This window comes from Haliotis cracherodii, unplaced genomic scaffold (genome assembly GCF_022045235.1).
Source record: "Haliotis cracherodii isolate W230 unplaced genomic scaffold, xgHalCrac1.p SCAF_11, whole genome shotgun sequence".
Lineage (NCBI taxonomy): Eukaryota > Metazoa > Mollusca > Gastropoda > Lepetellida > Haliotidae > Haliotis > Haliotis cracherodii.
This window is the reverse complement of record NW_027266266.1, coordinates 48,429,475-48,453,948: the sequence shown is the minus strand read 5'-3', so window position 1 is coordinate 48,453,948 and position 24,474 is coordinate 48,429,475. Positions and strand designations below refer to the sequence as shown.

At 41.1% G+C, this 24,474-nt stretch overlaps 2 protein-coding genes across 3 annotated transcripts; both read right to left on the bottom strand.

The window, feature by feature from the left end:
- Positions 1–5,205: 5,205 nt before the first annotated feature.
- Positions 5,206–11,597, bottom strand: LOC139456583 (D-dopachrome decarboxylase-like). The gene is made up of 4 exons (XM_071238374.1): positions 11,397–11,597; positions 8,940–9,093; positions 6,242–6,414; positions 5,206–5,531 (listed from the first exon to the last, which is right to left on the bottom strand). The coding sequence occupies exons 2-4, from the start codon at positions 9,045–9,047 to the stop codon at positions 5,477–5,479; spliced, it is 336 nt and encodes a 111-aa protein (XP_071094475.1). The 5' UTR covers positions 9,048–9,093; positions 11,397–11,597; the 3' UTR covers positions 5,206–5,476.
- A 4,468-nt stretch (positions 11,598–16,065) lies between these two features.
- Positions 16,066–19,733, bottom strand: LOC139456581 (D-dopachrome decarboxylase-like). Of its 2 annotated transcripts, none has more exons than XM_071238371.1 (4): positions 19,567–19,733; positions 18,621–18,777; positions 17,309–17,481; positions 16,066–16,359 (listed from the first exon to the last, which is right to left on the bottom strand). In XM_071238371.1, exons 2-4 carry the CDS (start codon positions 18,726–18,728, stop codon positions 16,299–16,301), a joined length of 342 nt encoding a protein of 113 aa, XP_071094472.1. In that variant the 5' UTR covers positions 18,729–18,777; positions 19,567–19,733; the 3' UTR covers positions 16,066–16,298. The 2 variants fall into 2 exon arrangements, with proteins under 2 accessions (XP_071094472.1, XP_071094473.1); XM_071238372.1 differs by lacking the exon at positions 19,567–19,733 and adding an exon at positions 19,406–19,521.
- Positions 19,734–24,474: the final 4,741 nt, after the last annotated feature.

Below are 24,474 nucleotides of genomic sequence, written 5' to 3'. Positions count from 1 at the left end.
TTCAGATTGCTTTGTGCAAGTGGACCCAGGTGTTCGCGAAGGGGGTAAGCACGTTCTGCCCTACAGGTAGCACCCGCCACTCACACAATTTGCATAAAAGAAGTAAAAGTTTTTTGCCTGACCCAGCGTAGCAGTACTCGGTGTGTACACAACCAGGGCCCCGTTCCACAAAGCGAGTGTAGCTCTACGACTGCCATAAGCCTATGTTAAAGTGAAGGAGTAACTATCATCTTAGCAGTACGATCGCTTTGTGGAACGGGTCCCAGACAATCACGTTATGTGTGATAAGAGATGTGGCGTCGAAAAAAGGCGTGTCAACCGGTACAAGCAAAGAACGAGTTCTGCATGTTACCATCACCGTGCAATACCATCAGACTATCTGCTCCTCCTTGCAAGGACGCCCTGGTTGATGGTCCATGTGGGGCAGTGCACGCCAATACAAGCCTACGACATTCTATATTGTCTGCAGTTCAACATTGTGCAATACCATCAGACTATCTGCATACCTTGTAGGACGCCCTAGGTTGATGGCACATGTGGGACAGTGCACGCCAATACAAGCAGACGACTTTTTGCAGGTCAAATCTGTTTAATACCATCAGACTATCTGCATACCTTGTAGGACGCCCTGGTTGATGGTCAAAGTGGGACAGTGTACACCAATACAAGCAGACGACATTCTATACTCTGCTGGTCAACATTGCGCAATACCCTCAGGCTATCTGCATACCTTGTAGGACGCCCTGGTTGATGGTCAGTGTAGGGCAGTGTACACCAACACGAGCAGACGACACGTGTTTTCCTATACTGCATGTTAGCGATATGCATGTGCAATACACTCAATTCAATTCAATTCAATTCTTTATTGTATGAAAGGCCACAGGCCCATATACAACGGAGTTACATAACATATTTGATAAAATACAAAGTCAAGGTAACAATTCACTTCGTAACAAAAAAGCATTATGTATGTACAAAGCCAGTTGATGTTGTGTCATAAGATCCTTGCAAGACAGTAATGAAGACAATCTTTTAGCATTAAAATGAGATAGAGACCACTTCGGTAAGTACTTGTCTCTAAGATTTTCGTATATAGGGCAAATAAACATGAAATGGTATTCATCTTCGACAACAATGTCACAAAATGGGCATAATCGTATCGATTTTTCAATAGATGAAAATCTCCCTGTGTTAATTTTTAGATCATTCAGGCCAAGTCTGAAACGAATAAGGGTGTTACGAGAATTCCTGTACCGTAAATTTGATAAATAGGATTCTGGTTCAAGCAATGACTTGAATTGGCGATAAGTATCATATCTTGAACTTTCATAAATATCTGAATGCCATTTCTGATGAAACATGTCAATGGCACGCATGCGAAAGTACTTACTGAAAGCATTTGCATTACCAATTGTCTGGGACAGCCAAATGAAACCAAAGCCATATGTAAAAAGCAATGTACGAATACGAGAAGCCCATGTGTTCTTTCCAAGATTGTCGAGGTGTACGAGCATGTTGTAGGCTTTCTTGGGTAAACGGTGTTCAGGCATTATTATTATTTTACACCAATACTTCAAACAACGAGTGTAAGATCCAATGTACAATGGGAATCTCCCGCATTCTCCATAAACCATATTACTTGGTGTTGACATACCAATTAACATTCAAAAACTTTTTACAAGCGAGGAGATGAACCTTTTCAATTGTATAGAACTCTTTACAACCCCATATCTCAGACCCGTATAGTAAAATAGGTTGTATTTGAGAATCAAATAATTTAAAATACATTTTTGGTGAAATAACTCCGAGCTTAGACATAACAAAGTGGACTTGTAACAGAGCTTTCTTTGCTCTGTTTGTGAGATTAATTACTGACTTATTCAGATTCAGTGTATGGGTAAACAATATGCCAAGGTATTTGTATTAATGCACAACATTAATACATGTACCTTTAAAAAACCATTTCTCTCTCGACCACCTCTACGAAATATAACAATATTTGTTTTATCAAGATTAACACTAAGTTTCCATTTATCTGAATATTCCGAAAGGATGTTAAGCTGCTTCTGTAGACCAATAATAGTACTAGACATCAAAATCACATCATCTGCAAAAAGTAGCATGAAAAGTTCTATTATATCAGGGGAGAGCTGGACGCCATGTCTACCAGACTGTATGATATCAACATATAACTCATTTATAAAAAATGAGAAAAGTATAGGACTTAAAACACATCCTTGACGTAAACCTATCGGACAATCAAAAAAGTCACTCTTAATATCACCACAGCGAACACATGATTTTACATTTGCATACATTGATTTAATAATGACAAGCATTTTGCCTCCTAAACCCTTATTTTTCAAACACCTCCACAAATAAGCTCTATTTACAGAATCAAATGCCTTTTTAAAATCAACAAAGGCCACATACAACTTACGTTTCCTGTACGATAAATATTTCTCAATGACTGCATACAACGTAAATATGTGGTCAAAAGTAGAATAGTCCTTTCTAAATCCCGCTTGTGTTTCAGGGATCAAATCTCTCATATTTGATCACTGTGTTAATCTATTATTGATGATAGATGTAAATGCTTTACTAAGGATACTTGTGAGAGATATACCCCGATAATTGTCAGGATTGTTTACGTTTCCATTCTTGAATAACGGATTAATAATAGATTTTGACCAGATAGAAGGAAAAATACCTGTATCAAAAATCCGATTGAAACATTTAACCAGAAAAGGCATAGTATCAGGTAGTGAGTACTTGAGCATTTCAGCTATAACACAATCAGTACCAGCAGATTTACCTGTTTTAAGGTGAGATATAGCATTAAATATTTCCGTTTCCGTGATAGGCGATTCCAACAGAATCATGTCAACATCACTAAGAATTTCACTGACGCCATCATCATCACGTTCAAAGCACTCATTGTCTACCAAATATATCGAATCATCTTTTGATAATAACTTCTTGAAATGATGTAACCATTCTGTTTGGGATATAGATCCTTTGGGGGTAGGATGTCTCTGAAGAGAACGTATAGTATTCCAAAATAGTTTCGGACTGTGTAAAGTGCTGTTTAGTCGGACTAGCCGTGACAATTTAAGGTCATATTTGAACTTTCTACAAAAGGTTTTATACACATTTCTCAGTTTACAGTAGCGTTGTCGGTTGTATTCACTGCGACAACACCTATACCTTCTGCGAGCCTTCCTGGATTCAGATCTTGCTGCCCTACATGCTATATTCAACTTTGGTTTATCGTGTTTATTTTCGCCATATTTGATCTGTTTCCTCATACAGGATGCCGAGTCTAGAACATACTGTACCAAATATGTAATCCCCTCCTCTACATTAGCTTCAATTTTATCCATCAAGGAATTTTCATGAATATGCAAGGACCATCTAAGTGCTGTGATAAAAATGCTTTTCTTCGATTCGTTCCATGAAAATGTACTGTTCATAGAGACATCATCCTCACAGTCTAAACTATGTATGGCGCGATTGCTACAAGGAAACCTGCAGGATAATTCAAGAGGGAAATGGTCTGAATCTGATCGATCACCAACATTTAACATATCTACATACTGGAAAAAATCAGCAGATGCAATAAAATAATCAACAACACTAGAACTAGTATCTCCTACAAAAGTAAACTCGCCTGCACTATCACCATAAACTCTCCCATTTAGTATAAACATACGAAGTACAAAGCATAGATTCAATAAAATGCGTCCGAATCTCAGGAATAACAATACCTTGGTAAGACTGGTAGGACGGCCTGGGATGGTGTTCCTGTGCAGAGTCTTGCAGGAAGTAGAGACGGGAGTATAGCAGATTGTGAGCACGCGTCAAGACTTCTAGTCTAAAGCTACTGAACTGGAGATCTAGATACGATCCTTACAGTTACAACGTATGAACGACGGTCAAGGCCGAAATGAGATAACACTGGACACGTGAGAGACCTGGCTCTATTACCATTAAGCTGACTCATTACCACAAGGTGTGTTATGTTTGTATAGTACTCAGGCACGTCACCCTGCCATGCATTTGAGCAGGATAGGACACGTGATCTGGAAGTGTGAGATATTAATAATATGTTAAAATACTATCATCTAGAGACCAATATCAGATAGCTGAAAAGACCGGTGGGGTAGGCTAGTGGTTAAAGTGTTGGCTCGAAACGCCGAAGACTAGGGTTCGATTCCCGAAATGGGTACAAGCTGTGTAGTCCATCGCTGTGGTATTGCTAGAATATTGCTAAAGGCGACATACAGGCATACTCACTCCAGAAAGCTGAAAAGAGTGTTCATCTGGACGACCAATGTGTATTCATAACTTCCTGGGGCGGCGGATAGCAAACTGGTTAGAGCGTTCGCTCGTCACGCCGAAGACCCGGGTTTGATTCTCTACAGGGGTACATGTGAAGCCCATTTCTGGTGTACCCCGCCCTGATATTGCTGGAATAGTACTAAAAACGGCGTAAAACTACACTTACTCATGAAAAGGACCGTGGTCAGTTTTCGGAAAATATTATAAAAACAGGTGCATCGAAGGAATTACAGTGTCTACTGTTTATTTGCTTTGAAATGAACTTACCAGAGAACAAGCAATGAGACCATACATTTACAGCCGTGACAAAAGAAGAACAGATTGACATGTGTATATTTTATTTACATTCAGAGTATCATGAACCAAGTATGACCGACATATAAAAGCACACGTGTCACCAGATCTAGACCAAATACAATTATTCAAAATAGTCAGCGGAGCACGATTATATTTATTTTTATGTAATCGTATCCAAGTTGCGTAGATCGATGCTCGTGTTATCAATCACTGGATTGTCTGGATCCGATTATTTACAGACCGCCGTCATATAGCTGGAATATTGCTGAGTGCGGCGTTAATCAACTGATTTTAAGTGAGTGTGTGAGTGAGTGGGTTTGGTTTAACGCCGCTTTGAACAGACATCATTTCAGTTATATCACGGCGTGTTAGCTTGTTGTGGGAGGAAAGCCTGAGGTTCGGTGGTTTTATGAACAAACCGAGAAACACAATCAGGGATTCGAACCCAGGATCATACAGTTCTTGCACGTCCAGGTGACGCAAATAAGCACACCGTGATCCCCTCATCAGCCCCTCACCCCTCACCCCACCACCATCCCCCACCCCCCTCATCCCCACCCTCCCACGAACACATTTTATAATATGAACGTTTGTCCGATTAGAGTCAAATCGGACATGTATTCATAAAACATTTTGGATAAGCGTTCCATCAGTCAACTGATGTGTTGATGGTGATCTGCATTATATGTATATCAACTTAGATTTAGTCAAACATGGTACAAGAAGAATCTGTCAGAAAAATCTGTTTAACACATTAGTATCCTCTTCTGTCTACGTTTCTTTCTGAACGGTGTGCGATGACGACACCATGACAACGTTGACATTAAAAACATCATCTTTACTTCTCCATTCCGACGTTGTGCGGTAACAATGGCAGATACTGGATGACAACCCTGTAAACAGTGAGGAAGAGTGACAGCAAATAGAAATTATAGAAATATATACAATTTAATAAAAAAAAAATGATGATGATATTGAAGATGATAATAATGATGATGATGATGATGATAACTAATGATGATGATGATGATGATAAGGAGGAAGAAGAGGATGATGATGATGATTATGATGATGATAACGAAGATGATGATGATAATGATTATGATGATAAGGAGGAAGAAGAAGATGATGATGATTATGATGATGATAACGAAGATGATGATGATAATGATTATGGTGATACGGAGGAAGAAGAAGATGATGATGAAGATGATAATGATGATGATAACGAAGATGATGATGATAAGGAGGAAGAGGACGACGACGACGATGATGATGATGATAACGAAGATGATGATATGATTATGATGATTAGGAGGAGGAGGAGGAAGAAGAAGATGATGATGATAAGGAGGAAGAGGAAGACGACGACGATGATGATGATGATGATGATAACGAAGATAATATGATTATGATGATTAGGAGGAGGAGGATGAAGAAGAAGAAGAAGATGATGATGATGATGATGATGATGATGATGATGATGATAAGGAGGAAGAAGAAAAGGATGATGTTGATGATAATGATCATGATGATAAGGAGGAAGAAGAAAAGGATGATGATGATGATTATGATTATGAACAAAACACTTTGCACTATTCACCTATTTCCGTCGATGTTCAGGGCATTCTTGAGGACGTCTATGATAGGCTGAGTGTAGGCTGGGTTCCTCTCTTTGTCAAACACGTCTATTGAGTGGATCTGAAGGAAGCAGGTTGGGGCCGTGCTCTCCAGGCGGTACATGCGCAGTCCGCTCTGTATCATCGTGGTCACTCTCTAAAAGATTATTGTATGTGAATATAAGTTAGATTATTACAGGAGTTATAAATTTCGGAAAAACAGTATGACACACATGTGGAAGTAAAATCTCTTCTCTTTATCATTATTTTACACACTGTACTATTGGTTGTTGTGAAGAAGTCTACCGAATTGAAACTGTGCCGAGCCGCTTTACATGACGTCAACGATGATTCAGCGTATAACGTCATTGCTATTGTGACCTTCATTAAAAGTCAACAATGGCGTATATATTACACTAACGATGCCATTGGGTGAGTGAAATCAGTATGACAGGTGTGGTCTGTGTTGTAATCGGTCATCTTGAACTTCATGATAATAAAACATTAAACATGATTTTACTAAGTCAATTGGCTGGGTTTAACTTCGTGTTATTCGCGTCTCCAAACATAAACCTGCTGGAACTACGATGAAAACGGTATAAAACCATAACCCTCACATCAAAAGAGGGATTAAGAGAAGGATTAAATCTTTCTTATGGTTAACGGTCCCTTTCGTCGAGCAATATTCCAGCAGCTCCAGTCTGTGGTGTCTTCATTTGACCAATTCTAAGGTTCAACGTAGCAGGCTCTTTCTGCGTGATACGAGTTTTTCACGGCCTTAGTAAGCTTCCAAGACTTCTTATGGTAAATATCCGTCGGACATTTCCATATTTGGCGCAGCAGTGACAAAAACGGTGTTTCAGATGCATTTCCCTACTTGTACCATATGTACCCGTATTTATTCAGGTGAACAATTGACTTGTCTCTGCATGTGTTTGCTGCGGGTGCCTCAGGTGGGCCAGGATACGCTCAGCTTTTTGCAAACACGAACTCTTCGAAAGTTATTCACAGACATAGACGGGATCGTACAATGGAGAATAATTTTTATGATTATTGAAATGGTTTTGTCGCTTTCTTTATACAGTGAAACCTCGCTAGACCGGATACCCCTACCTACGAGACCAATGTTGGGAACGTTATGAGAAATCGCTTCGGGGTGTTCAAGCACTATCTCCTTGGACATGTCATTGCCATGAATTGCATCACAATGCAGACCATTTTTACGTCCACAGTTACCATGACGTCACAATAAAATGACATCACTAATCTCTCTGCCACTGAAGCTTTACTTTTTACACTAATGACACTGGTAATTACTGTTTACATACTGAAAAAGTTAAAAGAATGATTTGGGATGATATATAGAATCTCACCCTCATGCATTGTTATATCCAATATTCATATCAAATATCATATATCATACTCAAGCCTTGATATCGAAAGACACATGGGTGAGATTCTCAATGCATGTATACAGTTACAGGGACACTCTTACTTACTATTGATTCGTTAATCAGTACGATTATACTGGGAAGGACAACGTCAATGCGGTTACACTGTATGCTGATAACAATCAACGTTTTTGTTTTGTTTCCGAACTCAGCAATATTCCAGCCACATGACGGCGGTCTGTAAATAATCGAGTCAGGACCAGACAATCCAGTGAAGCGTAACTTTTTACACTGGAAATTACTGTTTACGCACTGAAAAAGTTAGAAGAATGATTTGGGATGGTAAATAGAATTTTACCCTCGTGTATTTTTATATCCAATACAGTAAACTACGGTTATAACGAACACGCTTATAACGAACTGACGGATATAACGAACTTACCTTTTGGTCCCGACTATTTGCTTTAGTTATGCTGTATATATGCTTATAACGAACTACGGTTATACTGAACTAAAATTAGTAGTCCCTTTGAGTTCGTTATAACCGTACTTTACTGTATATATATATATATATATATATATATATATATATATATATATATATATATATATATATATATATATATATTGCATATATCATAGTCGTCGATAAAAGTGTTTAACTCCTCTGCAAGCCTATATATCGAAAACACACTTGGATGAGATTCTCTTTACATGTGTTCAGTTACACGGACACTCTTACTTTTGATTCGTTGATCAGAACGATTTTACTGGGAAGGGCAACGTCAATGAGGTTTCACTGTTGAGATCTGACGAAATGCTGGGGATATAAAGGTGTTTTGAATTTTGAGGTATGTGCATGTATAATTGTTCTGATACTCTTTAGAGTGATACTGAACACAATAATAATACCTTCAGAAGGTTTAGTCATTGAAAACATAGTTCATGTTTTGTTTGTTTGTTTAACGCTGCACTCAGCAATATTTCAGCTTTATGATGGCGGTCTTGAAATAATCGAGTCTGGACCAGACAATCCAGTGGTTGATATCATGAGCATCGACCCACGTAGTTGGGATACGATGACATGCATCAACCAAGGAAGCGAACCTGACGCCCGATCCCGTAGTTCATGTTCTTCTGAAACATCAGTTCTGAAACAGAATTTCTGATTCTGACATTTTGAATATATAGAAAGGGGCTGAATCAAGTAGAGTCGATATGAAATCTGAATTGATATCATAACACAACACTCATTAATTTAATCTGTTTTGTTTGTATATCAGCAACTGACCTCAATGGGCTTGTTGAGAACCTTGGCAACTGTCTCCGCCAGAGTGACCTCCAGACCTCCAGGGACCTCAGCGTCCATTAGGTTCGTGTATAACAGACACAGCGGCATCGTTGAACAGGGAGACTGGCACAGGAAGACGCCGAGTTATGCTGCACTACAAATGACAATATCGTCGTCAGATATCAACAGTATCAGTGACTATTTCAGCACTAGTTTTCAAGTACCGCTTGCAAGTTACAAGCACAATCAGGCTATGTGCAAACGTTGAGTAGAGTTTACGGTTCCGTGCTGGTCAGCGTATTTTCGCAATGGAAAAGATTCTTGGTTGTTTTTCGAGGCAGTTTGCGGTATTACTGCTTTATAACATGAAGCTGTAAACCGATTGTTGAACACACCATTGCTAGCATGGTAGGGGTGTCTCGATAAATCGAAACATCGATATATTGCTATTAGTAAGCACTAAAAGTCAATAAATCGATTGTTATAGTTTCCGATCAATAGTATCGATTTCAGTTAGGAATATGGATAGTTTCGATTGCATTTACCATACCATGCGATTGATATCGGGGTACGAGAATCCCGATCCATTTCATCGCCTCTCATGCCCATCTTATCAGTTTGACGTGGGAGGTAAGTGATGCAGGTCTTTATTTACCACTTTGGTGAAACCCATGATCACATGCATGGTGCTGACAAACCTGTAATTGTAAATCGGGCGAATCTGGGATTCAAACCCACAATTCTATGACGTCCAAATGACGCTTAAGATGACTGAGCGACCAATGTCATCTATGACTGTTCTGGAGTATCTCTCAGTCTCACAACCTGTGACAATTCTTTGTCAACGGGGCGGTCGGGTGGTTAAAGTGGTTAAAGCGTTAGCTCGTCACGCCGAAGACCCGGGTTCGAATCCCGACATGGGTACAATGTGTGAAGCCCATTTCTGGTGACCCCGCCGTGATATTGCTGGAATATTGCTAAAAGCAGCGTAAAACCATACTCACTCACTCACTCTTTGTCAAGGTATAAACGATTTTTTTTAAATCAGCATACTTCAAGTTATATGACGGTTATTTAAGAAATAAACGAATCACGGTAGTTATCATGCAATGAAACACGGCGGAGTAAATAAACCACAAGGGGCGCAGAGAGCTTGAAACACACCCCCCACCCCCCACCCCCCCCCCCCCCCCCCCCCCCCCCCCCCACCCACCCACGGATGAGTCGATGTTTTCATGTATAAGTACTGCGGGGCAACAATGTTTCATTGTACTTGAGGGGGCGGTCGGGTAGCCTAGTGGTTAAAGCGTTCGCGCGTCGAGCCGAAGACCCGGGTTCGATTCCCGACATGGGTACAATGTGTGAAGCCCATTTCTGGTGTTCCCCGTCGTGATATTGCTGGAATATTGCTTAAAGCGGCGTAAAACCATACTTACTCACTCATTGCACTTGCCGATTGTAGCGTTCAACTAAGTATAGACACATGTTCAGGTTCGCTGCCCCTACAGATCACTAATGATATATCTAATGTAATCAGGGCGGTACGACCACAGTATTGTTGTACGTTTGCATTCCACATATTGTCACAGAAAACGCATTATGTTTGTATACACATCACACGATGACGAGTGAGTGAGTGAGTATGGCTTTACGCCGCTTTTAGCAATATTCCAGCAATATCACGGCGGGGACACCAGAAATAGGCTTCACACATTGTACCCATGTCGGGAATCGAACCCTGGTCTTCGGCGTGACGAGCCAACGCTTTAACCACTAGGCTACCCGACCGCCCCACACGATGACGATGGCTAAAACCTATATTAATACCATAATGAACAGCCCCGCGGGTAGCCCATGTACAGACCCTGAAACAAATATATCCAATACAACCCATGAAAGTTTATAATATTTGTAAAGTCTCCTGCACTATCACGAAATGAAGAAAATCTCTGGGCTCCTTTTTATCATATTTTATAACTATAATTTAACAAATTTTTTCTGTATAATAGTTCATTTCAGAGAGTAGACGTTAGTCTTCCCCGAGTGACATGGTTCAGGGTAGCTCCCTCGCCCTGTTTCTCTTGTGAGAGGCGACCGAATTAGATGGTTATTCACCGCGACTGGACTGATTCCATGTCATCGTGCTCGGTTGGCGCGGGGCGTTGCTCCTATTGACTGCCACTAGTTTACCTAGTCGATACTGGAATATTAACAGGCTGGCGGGATACAGCTGTATTATTATTGACTGCGGCGTTACACAACACTCACACGCTAGTTACAACGAACTATATAGATGAGTGAGGGAGTATGGTTTTACGCCGCTATTAGCACTATTTCAGCAATATCACGGCTGAGGACACCAGATATTATAGCTGAGCCAGTGAGGATGCTGTAGCCGGATCAGTCGGACCTATCTCTCTGTACACTTGTGTTAAAAATAAATCTACTTCAACTTACCGCAATAGTGAAGAAGCTCGCGGTTGGGAGAACCGTGTTTTAACCAGCGTACAATCCAAGTGATCTCGCAATGTAGCCTTGCAGTGCGTGTATTCCTTGTAGGCTGTCAAGCTGTCTGCCTAGAAGGTCACCATGCGCCTGACGGTCAAGGTCAAGGTTAAGAAAATATCAATACCGGATACGCTCACTAAAACGACCTACAAGCTGTGCTTATTCAAACGTTACACTGTTATATCTCTATTGAATGCAATGTGAGAAAGAAGCCTTGGGTAAGTTTAGGACTACTATCACACACGGACGTGACAGTGTATGGGCTGTGTATATCTCTAATCGGGGCTGATCGTGAGCTTGAATTACATGGTCTCCTACAGGCAAGCGTGGCCTTATTTTGCATTTTCTGAAGACGAATCGTCCGGAACAGACTGTGTGAATTCATTTTATTTGACGTCAGTTCTATGTTTGATGAAACATTATTTAGCAAATCAGACAAGCGTATATCGTCCAGGATGTGTTGTATGCGTCATGTATATGTTGTACTCGTCATGTATATATTGTACTCGTCATGTATATATTGTACTTGTATGAATAGTTGTACTGGTCATGTATATATTGTACTTGTATGAATAGTTGTACTGGTCATGTATATATTGTACTCGCCATGTATATATTGTTCTTGTTATATGTAGTTGTACTGGTCATGTATATATTGTACTCGACATGTATATATTGTTCTTGTTATATGTAGTTGTACTGGTCATGTATATGTTGTACTCGTCATGTATACATTGTACTTGTACGTATAGGTGTACTGGTCATGTATACATTGTACTTGTATGTATAGTTGTACTGGGCTTGTATACATTGTACTTGTATGTATAGTTGTACTGGTCATGTATACATTGTACTGGGTATGTTTATATTGTTATTGTTATGTAAAGTTATGTTGGTCATGTATATGTTGTATTCGTCATGCTTGTGTTGTATTCTTCATGTATAGTTGTACTCGTCATATATATATATATATATATATATATATATATATATATATATATATTGTACTTAAGAAAAGTTGTACTCGTCATGTATATGTTGCATTCATCATGTATATATTGTACTCGACATGTATATATTGTATTCGTCATGTATATATTGTATTCGTCATGTTTGTGTTGTATTCGTCATGTATAGTCGTACTCGTCATGTATAAATTGCATTTGTTATGTATAGTTGTACTGGTCATGTATATGTTGTATTCGTCATATATATATTGTACTCGTCATGATTGTGTTGTGTTCGTCATGTAAAGATGTACTTGTCATGTTTATGTTGTACTTAGCTTGTATATGTTGTATTCGGCATGTATATATGGTACTCGTCATGTTTATGTTGTACTTAGCATGTATATGTTGTGTTCGTCATGTATATATGGTACTCGTCATGTTTATGTTGTACTTAGCTTGTATATGTTGTATTCGTCATGTATATATGGTACTCGTCATGTTTATGTTGTACTTAGCATGTATATGTTGTATTCGTCATGTATATATGGTACTCGTCATGTTTATGTTGTACTTAGCTTGTATATGTTGTATTCGTCATGTATATATGGTACTCGTCATGTTTATGTTGTACTTAGCATGTATATGTTGTATTCGTCATGTATATATGGTACTCGTCATGTTTATGTTGTACTTAGCTTGTATATGTTGTATTCGTCATGTATATATGGTACTCGTCATGTTTATGTTGTACTTAGCATGTATATGTTGTGTTCGTCATGTATATATTGTACTCGTCATGTTTGTGTTGTGTTCGTCATGTAAAGATGTACTTGTCATGTTTATGTTGTACTTAGCTTGTATATGTTGTATTCGGCATGTATATATGGTACTCGTCATGTTTATGTTGTACTTAGCATGTATATGTTGTGTTCGTCATGTATATATGGTACTCGTCATGTTTATGTTGTACTTAGCTTGTATATGTTGTATTCGTCATGTATATATGGTACTCGTCATGTTTATGTTGTACTTAGCATGTATATGTTGTATTCGTCATGTATATATGGTACTCGTCATGTTTATGTTGTACTTAGCTTGTATATGTTGTATTCGTCATGTATATATGGTACTCGTCATGTTTATGTTGTACTTAGCATGTATATGTTGTGTTCGCCATGTATGGTTCTCCTTGTCGTGTTTTATTGTATTCGTAATATATATTGTATGTTGTATTCCTAATGTTTATATTGTATGTTGTATCCCTAATGTTTATATTGTATGTTGTATTCCTAATGTTTATATTGTATGTTGTATTCCTAATAAATATATTGTATATGTTGTACTGGCCATGAATATGTTGTATTCATGAATATTTTATGTCCTAGTTACATTGACACAGTTACAGTGACACGGTTACAGTAACACGGTTACAGTGACACGGTTACAGTGACCAGGTTACAGTGACACAGTTACAGTGACACAGTTACAGTGACACGGTTACAGTAACACGGTTACAGTGACACGGTTACAGTTACCAGGTTACAATGACACAGTTACAGTGACACAGTTACAGTGACACGGTTACAGTGACACAGTTACAGGGACACGGTTACAGTGACACGGTTACAGTGACACAGTTACAGTGACACGGTTACAGTGACACGGTTACAGTGACACAGTTACAGTCACACGGTTACAGTGACACGGTTACAGTGACCAGGCAAAGTCACGTGACTCAAATGGAAATTTAGCAACAGATCGAAGACGAGAGGAAGTATTATAATGGCGTTACAGCTCAAAGAACAATATAGTTCTCACACATGTGCTTTTTTATCCGGATAAAGTACAAAATTACTTCATTAAAAGTACTGAATCCACTTATGTTCCATGAACCTACAGCCCTGTCGTTGTACAAGGCGATCGCGATCTTACCGCTAGGGGTATCGTAACTCCCCTGTTTGTCGTAAGAGGCGACTAACGGTATCGGGTGGTCAGGCTCGCTGACTTGGTTGATGCATGTCATCGTATTCCAATTGCATGGATCGATGCTCATGATGTCAATCACTGGATTGACTGGTCCAGACACGATTATTTACAGACCGACGTCCTATAGCTGGAATATTGTGGAGTGTGGCGTTAAACAACAAACACAGTCGTAACTCCCATTCCTTAACATAGTGAGTGAGTGAGTGAGTATGGTTTTACGCCGCTTTTAGCAATATTCCGGCAATATCACGGCGGGGACAACCAGAAATGGGCTTCACACATTGTACCCATGTCGGGAATCGAACCCAGGTCTTCGGCTGGACGAGCGAACGCGTTTAACCACTAGGCTATACCCGACCGCCCCTTCCTTAACATAGACTTACGACAGTCGTAGTGCTGAGGTTGTTTTGTTTTGCATTTGTAAAGCTTGAGATATATGCAGCCGAAACTGTATTGGTTGGAGTGCTTTATCAGGATTGTGTTGCTATGCACGTCGGTCAATGACACCCACTGAACCAGGGCACTTTGCTCTGCTCTGACGTGCCCGATTAACAATGTCGATGTAGGCGATATTTACCGTAACACGACTCTCTCCTGTAAATACCTCTATTGTGACGTTTTAGATTGCTGAATAAGTGTCTATATTCACTATCACGTCGTGCATTTGTCGTGCATGGGTCGTGCATAGCTTTGTAAAGTCCTGCACCATGACTGTGGAACATATTTTTTAATGAAAAAAACCCCAGAAATCTACAAAAGCAAGTCTAGCCAGCTCTAGCTAGCTATATTCCAAATCAGCATCAAGACAATTATTTTTTTTGTTTTTAGAGTCAAGAAGGGTATTGTGTAATAATAGATTTCATAGACTAACTGTTAGTCTAAGCTTTGTGTTATATTTGCAGCGGGGACCAGATATTATCACTATCATGATTTCTTTTCGAAATATTTCTTTTCCACTTATTCCCAATTTCAGAGGGTAATGTCATTGGTTTGAAAATCACGTTCCGGGGTCGCAACAAGGCATTGAAACTAACGGATGTCAAATGGTCCGATAATTTTTTTCTGGGATATTGTACAAATCAAGACGGCTTAAGTCGTAAGTGGCGACTAACAAGATCGGGTGATCAGACTTGCTAAATTGGTTGATACATGTCATCGTGTTGATCGTATTCTTATAGTTTTTGATAAACTTTTGGATAAAATTATTATTAACAGTATTTATTAAATATATATTTCAACCACGTACGGATAAACGGTTTAGCTATAAGAACACGGGAACCTCTCAGAGTGCTTATTTTGTAGCAAGCGGGGGCGGTCGGGTAGCCTAGTGGTTTAAGTGTTGTCACGCCGAAGACCCGGGTTGATTCCCGACATGAGTACAATGTGTGAAGCCCATTTCTTGTGTTCCCCGCCGTGATATTGCAGGAATATTGCTAAAAGCGACGTAAAACCATACTCACTCACTGTAACAGGGTAAGGGATAAAAACGTGTCCTACGTATTGTCCTCAATATTCTATTGCAGTTCGTTATAAGCATATATAAAGCAAATATGCTACTGGTGGCCGGGACTAAAAAAGAAGTTCGTTATATCGGTCAGTTCGTTATATTTGACTATTTACAGACAACGGTCTTATAGCTAGAATATTGCTGAGTGCGGCAACAAACAAACAAAAAACAAAACTAAGAAGTAACACTGCAAGTATGAAGTGCACATGGTCTGTTTCACAGGCAGCGTTTATTACATACAACCACGGCTACAAAAACAGACAGTTGTGTACTGTTGTGTCGGAGCAGCATGTCTGTTATGTCATTTATACATAGGCCATGTCCACACACGTCGTTCATAGCTCCTTGACCTTGACCTTGACGTGACGTCCATTGTAACGCACGACGTGGTGGTGACGCTGCAACGCCTTACGACGTCTTCTCCAGCCCCACGTCATGAAGATGGATTGGCAGGTACTGGATAACAATTCTGAAAATAGCCATCGAATAGTGTACAACGTGCAGAGGAACATCGTTAGTCCGGACCCGCTGGTCCTGATCTCCGTCCGGAATAACAAGGTTTCATGTACATCTATAAATGCTTGAAATGCCGAAAAGGTCATGATTAAAACCCTGGTATTGAGAGTGTTAAGTATAGCTATAACCGTTTACATCCGTCCGGAGAGCGGAAGGCCGCGTCATACCAAAAGACGTTACAAGACAGTACTTGTTGATACCCTGCCTGGCTCTCGGCATTAAGGAGCTAAAACAAGGACTGGTCGGCTCGGGTTCAGTGTACTGTGTCTGAGTGGGGTATTCATGTTAAACTGCAGCATGGTATCTCAGTGAGCTTGCACTATAGATCGGCATAAGTCCGGACTAGTACAAGCAGCCACACACACACACATCCATGCACGTCGCTATATGAGTGCAATAATCTTGGACGCGACGTTAAACCCAATTTCACCTCACCTCACATAGATATAGCACAGGCTTTTCTTTTATAATGAATTGTTTAATGGTTATTTGGTTGTGGTAGAAATAAAAACAATGATTATTCATTTTTGGTGAGAAAATCTAGGATGAGAAAAACATAAATTTCAAATTCTCTATTCCTTACGGCATTTTCTTGTTATGTGACAGGAATGTTAATATGTTATAAGCGTTTTTTATGGGAACAAAACCACACACCAGAGTGCCGGTGAATCTATCAATCATATTTGAGTGTCAGTTAAGGTTTATTGAGCATGATCAACTCATCAGGGTGGGAAATAATTTGTGACCTTTCTTCATTCAAAAGCGTATTTATCAAGCTCGGATAGTAATAAACAACATGACCCGTTTTCACTTTAACACAGAGTGCAGGTCCACTTCTCACCAAAATACACTTGCTTCAATATACGTTAAAGAGCTATCATGCTCTATAGTTTAATAATTACCTGTTTCCGTCGATGTTCAGGGCATTCTTGAGGACGTCTATGATAGGCTGAGTGTAGGCTGGGTTCCTCTCTTTGTCAAACACGTCTATTGAGTGGATCTGAAGGAAGCAGGTCGGGGCCGTGCTCTCCAGGCGGTACATGCGCAGTCCGCTCTGTATCGTAACGTTCATTTTCTGAAATGGTAAACAATGATGTTTAAAAAAAAAATATGTTGGAAATTAAACGAGCGCTACACTTGATAATTATATTTGACCAAAAACGTTACTAGGCTGAAAACAGTCGACGATAACACAGTTCCAAAACTATGATACCCGTATCAAATACATCACCATCAAATCATGTTTGTTTCATTTTTAGCCACCATCAAACGCTGGTATATACTTTCCTTTGTTTATAATATAACCATATATAGCTCTGTGATGTCATATATTTTGTCTTTTTTTTCTAACGATACCGTTATTTTTTCACTGTGATGGAGATTTTACGAGCGCTTTCAGTAGATCTGATGCGGCACGCGGGAACCTATTAATATGCAAGTTACACAAAAAACATATTGAGTACAGTTTTGGAATCATAAAAACGTGCTCATGATCGACCCAAAATTTTTTTATGAATATGGAAAGGGTTTTGTCGCTTTTATTTATATGATTGATTTTCTTGTTATGTATACTGGAACTACTGGTCAATCTAAAAAAACCAGATCTTTTACTCTGCGTGAATGTCTCACAATTCCGCCATAGGAGCGAGTGAGTGAGTATGGTTTTACGCCGCTTTTAGCAATATTCCAGCAATATCACGGCGGGGGACACCAGAAATGGGCTTCACACATTGTACCCATGTCGGGATTCGAACCCGGGTCTTCGGCGTGACGAGCGAAAGCTTTAACCACTAGGCTACCCGACCGCACCTCCCCCCCTAGGAAGGATGGGCGACATTTTAAGCCAATCAGATGCCAGCTTTCTCAAACTATTCGGTTTCATTTCCTTATCACCTCGGTTCAGAAGATTCCAAAGACTACCCTCACAGAACACAGTTATTCCTCGATAGAGAAACGACAGTGTGAATATCACAATCCACAACATATATAGCACGGCCTTTAGTATTTACATTCGGAACATCCCGTTTATGTTCGTTTCCAGGGTACAGATATAAGACATGCCGTTGTAAATGCTTCGCTCGTTCGTACAGATAATTTTGAAGCCTCAACTGGCTGATTACAAAGATCACCTGAATTGATCCTCGAGATCTATTGATCATCAAGCAGAGAGGTATCGAAGAAAACTGATCGATTTTGATGAGATTGATAACTGACCTGCATAGGTTTCCCAAGCGCCTTGGCAACTGTCTCCGCTAATGTGACCTCCAGATCACCAGGGACCTCGGTGTCCTTTAGGTTGGTGTATAACAGACACAGCGGCATGGTGGGACAGGGCGACTGGCAGACGGAGAAGGTTTGTCACTTGCTGTCTCTGGAATCATTCAAATCTTGTGTCACTCCAGCAATGACCTTTACCATGGAGACCCGGGTAACACTTAAAGGTAACAATAGGTGCACGGGTGGCTCATTGGTTGCGTCCGTTGGGCACGTTGTGGGTTCGAATCCCGGTTCGCCCCGATTATGTTTCTAGGTTTGTCAACACCATACCCGTGCTCGTGGGTTTCACCAAAGTGGCAAACGACTGAGACCTGCATCACTTCGGGCTTTCCTCAAACATTAAGCTGACACGCCGTGATATAAACTGGACTGCAGTTCAAAGCGGCGTTAAACTCAACCCCCTAACTCGCTGGGTTTATCATATTCACATGCTTCGTGGTAACAGTGGGTATCACTGACAAGGTGGCCAAAGATCAGCAACAATGTTAACTTATTATCATCAGTGTTTATATCGGTGTCACAAATGAACAAATTAGGAGTGTATGTAAACAACTGTTTATGTTTACTGCGACGTTTACTTCATACTTTTGTTCGTATATGACTGTGTGTATGACGACGGTCCGACGCAGATCTCAACATTGTCCATTTGTCACGGCAAATAAGCTTAATATTGGAAGAAAGTGAAGAATAGCGTAGGTCGTAAACCAGCTTGGTGAACTCACGAGTATGGGTATGGTGCTGACCAACCTCGTTACATCTTCAGGGTGAATCGGGATTCGAACCTCGACCACAGGTTTCTGTCACGCACGCTAAAGGGAGGCAAGGGTTGGACAGCAATTTCCGGCGCCTCAGACGACAGAGCCACCCATCCCTCGTGACTTACCTTGGTTGGACGGCCGGAGTTGCTATTCCCAGGTAGTCTTGCTGCCAGTAGAGATTAAACAGGAACACCCAGTCGTCCACTCAGAACACTGCTGTCGATATGACAGGAATAACTCATAGACCTTCACCGTAGTCGTAACTATTATGTATCTGACCTCCCCTCTGAACAAGGTCAAGGCCGAATGTGATAGATAAGCTGCTTGTTTGTAAGACTTGCCAGTAGAGTCTGTTGACTCTAAACTGACAAATATTGACAAAGTGTGCTAAGCTGTGACACTACTGTGAACATCTGGGTGTAGGACTGGCCTCACACTCTATCATCTAACTGTCAGACTTTGGTCTGACGAGTTACTCAAGGCAAGCTATTTGCCTGGCGGTAATGCTATGTCTGGAGATGTAAAAAATCACTCGCTGTTCAAAGGTATATTTTTCAAAAGACAGGATGCGGAAAATATGGGGAAAGATAATCTCTCTCAGTTGCACATAGTCTGTATTCAATCAGGCCAGAATTGTATTTTTAGGTTTACGTATGTTTTGGTGAAAAGCCATTTTCGCTAGGATGGCAAATGATAAAACATATAAAAGACATTTCAGAATTGTTTTTGTTCACTCCATGCTAAAGGAGACCCAGTGAGATGGTGGACCCTGAACCTGAGGAAAATCTAGACTTGCTTTGGGCTGCAACTTTACAGAAAGGGCTGGAGAAAGGGAAAATGATATGGTTCAGGTACTGAACTCATCAATACTTCAAAGGTTTGTATACTTTTTGTCACTCTATCACACGTGAATATATACAACTTCTTTGTTCTGCCGGGAAGTAGGGTAGCATTGTGGTTAAAGCGTTCACTTGTCACGCCGTAGACCCGGGTTCGATTCCCCACATGGGTACAATGTGTGAAGCCCCTTCCTAGTGTCCTCCGCCCTGATATTTTTGGAATATTTCAACAACAAAAACGGCCTAAAACCATACTCACTCACTTTCGCTGTTGTAATTAAATGAAGCTGTTTATAACTGAATACATATTTTTTATAGACAATCTAAAATGTTCGAGTTATTATGTATTTTCCTACTGATATTGAAAGCCATGGTTGTTTTCGGGTGAACAATTGATTTGCCTTTGCATGTGTTTGTAACGGATGCCACCGATGTGGAATGACTATTTCACCTTTTCGCGAACACCTGGCATCATAACTTTTTATTAATTGAACCCGTTCCTTCGGCGTCAAGAGCAAACGCTTAAACCACTTGGCTACCCAACCGCCCCCATTGAATAATAGGATAGAAATGTTTATACTCGCTAGCACCAAACCCTTTATCCTTTTCGACAAATTTCGATTCATGATGTATTTTGTTTAGAGTTCTGACTCAAAAAACATTTTAACTGCTGCTGCTGGCAGCTACAAGTAAGAACGGGCAGGAATATCGACGATGTTTTGAGTAAACAAACCCCACGATACCCAGAGACGTTAACCACAATATCGGCTTGTGCTGTTGGTTTTGAATCGGGTAGATGCTTCGGGTATTGCCTGGCGGTCTGCAACAAAGACCTTTCAGCCATCTTTTTATGTTTGTTTGTTGTTTAACGCCGCACTCAGCAATATTCCAGTCATATGACGGCGGTCTGAAAATAATCGAATCTGGGCCAGACACTCCAGTGATTGACTTCATGAGCATCGATTTACGTAATTAGGGTAAGATGACATGCATCAACCAAATCAGCGAGCCTGACCACCCGATCCCGTCAATTCCTTCACAAGCATAGTCGATCTTACAGCAAGCAGGGGTTGCTGAAGACCTGTTCTAAGCAAGATCTTCACTGGTGTACTGTAGAGTGGGATTCACCGGTAAACAATGCACGACCCCGCTGAACGGATGTGATGTGTGAAGGATGTGACATGTGAAAGATTGATGTGACATGTGAAGGATGTGATGTGATGTGTGAAGGATGTGACGTGTGAAGGATGTGATGTGTGAAGGATGTGATGTGTGAAGGATGTGGCGTGTGAAGGATGTGATGTGTGAAGGATGTGACGTGTGAAGGATGTGACGTGTGAAGGATGTGGCGTGTGAAGGATCTGATGTGTGAAGGATTGATGTGACATGTGAAGGATGTGATGTGACGTGTGAAGGATGTGACGTGTGAAGGATGTGGCGTGTGAAGGATGTGATGTGTGAAGGATGTGATGTGTGAAGGATGTGACGTGTGAAGGATGTGACGTGTGAAGGATGTGGCGTGTGAAGGATCTGATGTGTGAAGGATGTGACGTGTGAAGGATGTGACGTGTGAAGGATGTGACGTGTGAAGGATGTGATGTGTGAAGGATGTGACGTGTGAAGGATGTGACGTGAGAAGGATGTGATGTGTGAAGGATGTGATGTGTTAGCCCGTCACGCCGAACTGTTCTTTTACGTTGAAGGAGAGGAAATCAAATTGTTTGCCGTCAGCGTATGGGTTCACTTGCACAAAGATATCTCAGATGCAATGCTTTCAATACTCCTAGACTTCCAATAGTCTTGGCGCTAAGGCCGCTCTGTCCACGTGGGCCCATCAGTGTCCACATCAGTGTCCACATCAGATTGGAAACATGTACCAGTAGCAGTCTGCAGTTGGTCTTTTAATACGTTGAAGTGGGACAATGTTAACGTACTTCCGCGTGTCTCATCTTTCTCCATCCTTTCACCCTTCTCCAAGAACAGGAACTAGAGTTATTACACTTCGCGGCCAAAGTTCCAAGGGATCGTTTACGCACATGTAGTTGGTCCCTTTTCCCTCTTCTCGAAGCAAGGGCGTTAACTGACTATAAAAATACAATTTCCAACCATTGCCGAATTTTGCAGGAATTTCGAGCCTCGATCGGAGCGCCACCAGTAGCGCCACTGAGTTATGTCCCTTCTATATCCCTCCTATTCACCAATCAGATTCTATCTCTGATAACACTTGAATTTACTTCAAGGAAAATGGCGGCGCCCAGACAAGACGATCTGGTCGAAAAATCGACATCTAAACTAGTGTCCAAAAGAAACGATACCAACTTATTTTCAAAATTGTTTTTTACTAAGTGAATTGTCTAGTATGAAAACATGCCAATTCGTATTGCACATCCCAAACACAGCATAGTCGATAAAAAATACCGGGAACACGTGATCACTTCCGGGAAAAAACGTAAATTTCGTGAAAGTGAGATTTCCCTCTCTAGCATGTTCTGCACGTGCATAAAAACTGTATAAAACGGCTGATCAGACACGTTGATATCACAGCAACAAAAAGAACACAAGATATGCCACGTTTGACAGCCATCGAGAGAGAGAGAGAGCCGTTGGAATGGTCCAACAAGGAGCGTCACACGTCGACGTCGCCAGAAGGTTGGGCTGCGCACGCATCACTATCACCAGGTTGATGCAGCGGTTACGTCAGACAGGTCAGACGTCAGACAGGCCCAGGAGTGGAAGACCACGAGTAACCACTCCCCGTGAAGATCATTACATCCGGGTATTACACCTGAGGAACCGCACCGTAACAGCGACGTCCACGGCGGCTACAGCACTGGGACACAGGATCAGTCGACAGACCGTCTACAGGAGACTACGGCAGTATGGTATCCGGCCACGTCATACCTACTGCGGACCGCTCCTGACGCCTCGACACCGGAACAACAGACTGATCTGGGCCAGGCGAGTTCGACGTTGGCAACGGCGGGACTGGGCACGTGTTATGTTCTCTGATGAGAGCAGATTCCTCATCTTCAGAAACGATGGACGGCAGCTTGTATACTGACGATTTGGTGAACGTTTGGCGCCTAACTGTATCCAACAGGTCCGGCCGTTTGGCGGTGGAGTGTTAATGGTTTGGGGTGGCATATGTGGTGACGTCAAAACGATGCTTGTCATAATTCGTGGAAACCTGAATGCACAGCGTTATCTTGATGACATCCTACGGCCTGTTGTGGTGCCCTTTATTCAGCAACAGCCTCGTGGACTCGTTTTCCAACATGACAATGCAAGGCCACACACAGCAAGATTGACACAGAACTTCCTTGCCAACGCCAACGTACAGGTTTTGCCATGGCCTGCATGTTCACCGGACATGAATCCCATCGAGCACTTATGGGACCACCTCGATCGGCAAATCCGACGTCGCCGTGTGCCTCCAGTCAACGTCCAGGACTTGGAAAGATGTCTCCTCCAGAAATGGCAACGCATCACTCCCAACGTCATCAGACGTTTGACGTCATCAGTCCGTAGGCGTGTTCTGGCATGTATTGATGCTCACGGTGGACATACCCGCTACTGACTTGACTTTGAGACGTGTGGTGTGACATTTCCCGTTGTTTCTGTGATCAGTGCTCAAACGAAATGTTCATTTTTCGACCCCACCCATCTTTAAAGGCTTGTCATATTGGTTGTACAGATTTTATTGAAATGACATTTTTGTACAGATGTTGTGAAAGGATTTCTCAAAAGCATATCACCAATCCTAAACTTCTGCATTGTTTAGTTTTTCTTTTATGTCGTTGCAAACAGGTGTTATCGTTTCTTTTGGACACTAGTTTATATTATAATAAAACGGGTCTTACTTCGCAAAGTGCATCAAATCATGTGAGCACCTTAATTAAAAACATGAAAAGATTTGAAAAATACCTGTTCAAGCCGAGTTGGCGGTGCACGTGCTTAGCAAACCCTGCAATCGACCGAAATCTGCATTCTCTTTTACGAACCGGCTGTCGATTTCGTTACGCGATCTGATTGGAGACTCGTTTGTCCAGCCAAAATAGAACTCCGGAATTCCAGACTAGTTAGGCAAAGGTGGAAACTGGACCTTTTTAGTCAGTTAACGCCCTTGCCTCGGGAAGATGTCCCGTTACATACATGCGATCGTCTCTATCAGTGGTAGTTCAAGATCTGCCAGAA

Coding starts and splice junctions, on each gene's coding strand:
- LOC139456583 (XM_071238374.1), bottom strand. CDS start 9,047: ATGCCGCTGTGTCTGTTATACACGAACCTAATGGACGCTGAGGTCCCT. Junction 6,415..8,939: donor TTCTCAACAAGCCCATTGAG/GTCAGTTGCTGA, acceptor ATAATCTTTTAG/AGAGTGACCACGATGATACA. Junction 5,532..6,241: donor CTGAACATCGACGGAAATAG/GTGAATAGTGCA, acceptor CACTGTTTACAG/GGTTGTCATCCAGTATCTGC.
- LOC139456581 (XM_071238371.1), bottom strand. CDS start 18,728: ATGCCGCTGTGTCTGTTATACACCAACCTAAAGGACACCGAGGTCCCT. Junction 17,482..18,620: donor CGCTTGGGAAACCTATGCAG/GTCAGTTATCAA, acceptor TTACCATTTCAG/AAAATGAACGTTACGATACA. Junction 16,360..17,308: donor CTGAACATCGACGGAAACAG/GTAATTATTAAA, acceptor GGCTATTTTCAG/AATTGTTATCCAGTACCTGC.